Here is a 6,000-nt window from a genome sequence, read left to right on the forward strand (position 1 = left end):
GGCCAGACTAATGTCCCAACAGCTTCAATTTGCCAAGCCTTGCCTGTTTCCAAAACGAAGCCAGTAAGGGTCCCACCCGTGCTCATGGATGAATCCATTTGTGTCCGATGATGATGATGATGGTATTTGTTAAGCACTTACTATGTGCAGAGCACTGTTCTAAGCGCTGGGGTAGACACAGGGGAATCAGGTTGTCCCACGTGGGGCTCACAGACTTCATCCCCATTTTACAGATGAGGTAACTGAGGCACAGAGAAGTGAAGCAACTTGCCCACAGTCACACAGCTGGCAAGTGGCAGAGCCGGGATTTGAACTCATGACCTCTGACTCCAAAGCCCAGGCTCTTTCCACTCAGCCACGCTGCTTCCCCAGCAGGGGAAATTCTGGCACATTTGAAAGATGGCCAATGCTCTCATTTAGCCGCTGGCAGAAACCGATGGCTGGTGCTTGCTGGCCATCCAACATGCCCTCTGTTATTGCACTAGGGCACTTACTGCTGGCGGGAACCCCGAGTTGGATGGAGGAAGTAGTTTCATTCTGCAGCCATGGCCACGCAAAGAGACTTCCCCTAGGCCAAACTGGAGAGTGCCTAGTTCAGGGCTTTGCACACAGCAGGAAAACAAATGGTGTGGATGATGAAAAAGGACTTGACCACCACCAGACATGAGCCCTGCAGTCCCTGGGGACAAATGATGAGGGATTCCCTCTTCCCTGTCCATCTAAAAGACTGTGGATTAGAGGGTACCTGTTGAACAGGGGCTGCCAGAGATATCAGAACAACACGTTTTCTAATGAAAATGACCCAACTCTAGAAGAAAGGATTTCTTTAAAAGGGTTGGCTTGCCTAGTAGGAAAAAAGGGAGCCCAGGTAAAATGAGCTTCCCGAGAACATGAAACATCCGTGCCTTCGTTACTCTGGAGGATCTTAAACACGGGCAATTTTGTCCCTGTCTACAGGCCCTCCCTTCCTTTCTACATACATATCAGATTAAAAGATTCTTTAACCTATCTTTCCTGTTAAATTGTCTGCAGTTTAAAGGTGGACCCCACGGCCTTGGCCAACGCACAAACATAAATGTTTACTCTTTGTAATTTGCAGTTACACAATCTTAATTTGCTTTTATATTGTGCCAGGGATCTGGAAACTTGTTGATAAACAAACATTAATTAACCCTCACCACTTATTTGAGTGAGGTGGCTAAATACGCTTCTTCCCCTTTTTATGAAGTGCTAAAGATTAAGCTGGTATAGGTTAAAAGATTTTTTTTTTCCTAAAGCCTGACTCACTTGTGCCACAGAAACAATTGCCAAAATCCAGGAATACTCGTCCTTTCTTTAGTTGCCTTCCTTTCCAGTAAGGCCTTCCTAACTCCTAGATATAGGCACCTTTCTGTGTTTTCCCTCAGCAGCTAATCACTGAATTTGACAAAGGGATCTGCTACAGAGAGTGAAACCCCGAAAGCACGAGCTTGGGAGACGTCAGAAGGACCTGGGTTCTAATCCCAGTTCTGCCACTTGTATGCTGTGTGTCCTTGAGCAACTCATGTAACTTTCCTGTGCCTCAGTTACCTCATCTGTAAAATAGGGATTAAGATTGTAAACCCCATGTGGCACAGGGACTGTGTCCACCCTGATTTGCTTGGATCCACCCCAGCACTTAGAACAGTCCCTGGCACATAGCCAATATCACTTCACAAATATCATAAAAAATTTTTAGAAGTTTGAGATACTGCACCTCTATCACTAACTTGCTATGTAATGTTGGGTGATTTATCCAAGCCCTTTTCCTCTCCATTTTCTCAACTATGTGATGGAGCAGAGGGATGGTAGTGGACTAACTTGCTCAAACTCACAGAGGCAAGAGGAGGCAAACTCATAAATGTATTGAGAAGAATATGCGACACAAATGATTGGAAAACACTTTGCAAAGAGAAAGTGTTGTTTTCTGTTTTGTTTTGTTTTTTTCCCCATGCCCGAGGAATGCACCAGATCTAGTTCCGGAACTGATCCATAATGGGGGAGGTGTAAAGCACACCACTGGGGCTCTTAGTGTCCACTTCTTTGTTTAATATTTCCCAAGTGTGTGTTCAATAAATGTGTTTACTCTTACTGTTACCTCAACAATTACAGTTAGGGATTAATAGTCAATAACAAAGGGAAAACATGTAACAATCAACAACAAAGGGGTGGGTGTGAGTCAGCAAACTCTAGCCTGGAAAACCATAAATAGAGGAGGATTTTTAGTCAATCACTCATATTTACTGAGCCATTACTTTGTGCAGAGCATTGTACTAAGCTCTTGGGAGAATACAGTATAAGGGAGGTGGTAGACATGCTACCTACCCACAACAAGCTAAAGAGTAATCTGTTCCTGCTTCCATCAAATGGCTATTCAGAACTTCCCAGCTCCTGATGAGGGTATTTTTTAATTGGACTAGGCCCTGGGTAGATACAAAATAATTGGATTGGACACTGTCCCTGTCCCAAACAAGGCTCACAGTCCTAAAGGGAGGGAGAACAGATATTTTATCCTCATTCAACAGAGAAGAAAACTGACACAGAGAAGTTAATGATTTGCCCCAGGTCTCACCACAGACAATGCCAAAGCCAGAACTTTGGGATCAATGTTACTGAGAGACCCTTACAGATTACCACACAGTCAGGCTCACACCCCAGGTCAACACTTCCTGAGCTCGTTTTTGTTGGGAAAAATGCTGTTCATCAATCTTGGTTTCTAAGCTTCCCCTATCACCCCTGGTTTATCACAAGCAGATTTGGCCTGAGCTTGAAAGCCAGCAGTGAGTGCCCTGGATGCTATGCTTCTTGATTTAAACAAGTGGACCAAGGTCACTGAACTTGATGTAGAGGGAAACATCCTGAACTGCGGACCCAGCAGAGAAGCGGCTATTGCTGCAAGAAACATCTCTAGTATTTTAAAACCCGAGTCCCTCAGAGTTCCTGCCTACAAAAGCCCACCCGGGCTCTGGGAGAACCTGAAGAGTTTTTTTCTAGATGGACCTCGACCCTCTGCAGTCCATGGAGAAAGCTCCAACACGGTCCTGGGAGTCCCAAGGTCCTGGGTTCCAGTCCCGGCTCTGCCACATGTCTGCTGTGTGACCTTGGGCAAGTCACTTCACTTCTCTGTGCCTCAGTTCCCTCCTCTTAATGGGGATTAAGACGTGAACCCCATGTGGTCATGGATGTTGTCCAACCTGATTAGCTTGGATCTACCCCAGCACTTAGGATAATACCTGACACATAGTAAGTGCTTAACAACTACCATTAAAAAAATAGTGTCCTTGGCCGGGGGGTGGGGGGGAACCTCAATTCACACAGGCTGCTCTGCAGAGGCATCTGAACCTCTAGGGCTGCGGCGGTGGGGAGAATCCCATCCATTATAAGGACTGGATCTTGGGCCAACTCCACCGTAGCAGCAGCGATCCAACCAAGCCACAGAAGGGTGATCTCCAGCAGCAGTAGTAGCCACTGCAGAGATTGGAATGACACACGTTAACTGGAGGAACAGAAGTCAGCCAGGGGACACTGCATCACCCACGGCCACTTTCAGGACCATCTTGGGAGCCAACCTTGGACGTAATAAGCCGAACAAGGGGATAAGAGATAGTGAGGAGAGTCACAACAGGCAGAACACACACACAGCATCCAAATAATACCACTACTTAAAGTGCTTACCCTGTGCCAAGCACTGTATGAAGCACTGGGGTAGATTCGAGATAATCAGGTCCGACCCAGTCCCCGTACCACAAGGGCCTCGAGTCTGAGTGGGAGGAAGAACAGGTATTGAAACCTCGTTTTAAAGATGAGGAAACTGAGTCATGGAGTAACGAGTGAACCCTGATAACTTAGATTTCACTCCTTCCAATCCCCTCTCCCACGGCCAAAGAATCATAACACCTCTGATTACAAGCAAGGGCACGCTTATTACCCAGTAACCTGAGAGTCTGAGCCCTAGACCAGGAGCACCTGAATAAACCTCAGAGAGTATTTTCAAAAGGTTTCACCAAAACCACCCCGAGAGTTTACCAAGGGACCTCGCTCCCCGGGCGATACAGGTCCCTTCGGACTTAAAAGGGTTCCATCTTGTTTTACGATCGCCGGACGGTCGTTGGCGTGGAAAAATAAGCCAGGTGGACAAGAGCCCTCATGAAAAGAAAGCACGGCAGAGGCCCTCCTCTCAATCTCTGAGCGCCTGTGGCGAGTAGAATCAGAAGTGTAACTTGAAAGAGCCACGTGCCATGGTGACCTCCTTGAAGCTTGCCCACGGTGGACCTAGGGTGGGGGAAGAAAAGAACAGATGCCACCGAAGGCGAGCGACGTGAGGAACCCTGGCTCCGTTTTGCCCAAAAGTCTCCCAGAGAAAAACCGCAGGCTGACTGATCGCTCGTGACAACCCCCGGATTCTCCCCTGGCTTCACACCCACACAGATCTCCACCGCAACTTTTAATCGTGTTGCCTACTTCTGTCAAGGGGCAAAGATAATCGGGTGCCCGTCTGCCCCCTACAACAGGTTTCTCGGTTCCCTTTGACCATCATCGCTCTTACCTTTCCCGAACCTCCCAAAATATCTGTAGGGCACACTGATGCCAACCACAGAGGGTAAACTAGAGCACATGTTTAAAGCGCGGATCCAATCGACTTCTGATCGTTTCTGCTCTTCTTTCTATGAATAGCTACCGCATGAGCTCTCGGCATGAAAGTCAAACTGCATTTCCAGACACCCTGCTAGGGTTCCGTCCGTGGGTGTAGAGGGGCATCACCTCTACCCATACGGGATGAGCGCCCTGCCTGGCTCTCTCCTGCATATGCCAGGCGAGGGAGAGAGGGAGGGAAGACCACCCCGACGGCGTGGAGACCCCGAGCACCGGAATGGAAGGGCAGCTGGCGACGTGACAGGACCCCCGCAGAGATGCCACCTGGGGGCACGCGTGGGTGAACAAGAGGTGCCAACAGCCGGTGACAGGGCCAGCGCGTTGAGAGCCACAGCCATCGCAGACCGAAAGAGCCACATTCTCAAAACCCATCGATGGATGGGCCGAGGCGAGGAGGGGGGATGGGGAGGATGCCAACGCGTGGGAAAGTCAGGGACCGCCCCCCCTCACCCCCGAGCTTCGGCGCTGCCCATCCGGCTGCCCCCACGACCCTTCCAACGGGGGGTGGGCAGAAGCCCCCCGAGGTGTGCGTATGGGGGAGGGGGTCTGCAGGGATCAGTCCTCCCCCTCACCCCTACTTACGTCCCCAGGGTCTCCTTGAACTCGAAGATCTTCTTGATGTCCTCGGCTTGCTTTTTCCAGGAGGAGCTGCTCTCGCCGTTCTCCCGGGCCATGGCAGCCGAGGGTCTGGGCCGGGCAGGACCGGGCAGGGCCGGGCAGGGCAGATCCGAGGGGTGGGCTGCCCAGACGGACTGGGGAGGGGGCTGGGCGCCGAGGCCGAGCCCGGAGATGCTGAGCCCGGGACGGACACGGACAGGAGGGCGGCAGACACACACAGACACACGCAGAGACACGGACACACACACACACACACACAGACTTTCAACTGCAGCGCAGCTTCCTCTTCTGCAGTTTCCTCTTTCACTCTCTCTCTCCCTCCCTGGGTGTGCTTGTGGGTGTGAGTGTGTGTGTCAGTGTAAGAGTGTGTGTGTGTGTGTGTGTGTGCACGCGTGTGTGTTGTGTCTTCCGACTGCTCCGCTGGGGCCCAGACTTCCTGCAGCCGCCGCGGCTCTAGGCTCCTCTGCCCCCTGCTGCAAACCCACTTTCTGAGACTTTCTTTCCTCCTCCTCCTCCTCCTCCTCCTCTTCTCCCCTCCCTCCCTGCTCTCTCTCCCCCCTGCCCTCCTCCTCCTCCTCCCTCCCTGTTTTGCTGCCTTCCGCGAGGTGATGATAGAAGCAGCGTGCCTGAGTGGCAAGAGGCCGGGCTTGGGAGTCACAGGACGTGGGTTCTAATCCCGGCTCCGCCCCGATCTGATGCGTGACCTTGGGC

The 6,000-nt window shown here is 51.0% G+C and overlaps 1 protein-coding gene across 1 annotated transcript in view; it reads right to left on the reverse strand.

Annotated features, from left to right (window-relative positions):
- The window catches only part of CAMK1D (calcium/calmodulin dependent protein kinase ID), a 252,179-nt gene extending 246,390 nt beyond the window's left edge, over window positions 1–5,789 (reverse strand). The window contains exon 1 of the mRNA XM_029077775.2: window positions 5,254–5,789. Within this exon, the coding sequence (XP_028933608.1) occupies window positions 5,254–5,345 (92 nt within the window). The 5' untranslated portion in view covers window positions 5,346–5,789. The remainder of the gene's footprint in view (window positions 1–5,253) is intronic.
- Window positions 5,790–6,000: the final 211 nt, after the last annotated feature.

This window comes from Ornithorhynchus anatinus, chromosome 13 (genome assembly GCF_004115215.2).
Source record: "Ornithorhynchus anatinus isolate Pmale09 chromosome 13, mOrnAna1.pri.v4, whole genome shotgun sequence".
Classification (NCBI taxonomy): domain Eukaryota; kingdom Metazoa; phylum Chordata; class Mammalia; order Monotremata; family Ornithorhynchidae; genus Ornithorhynchus; species Ornithorhynchus anatinus.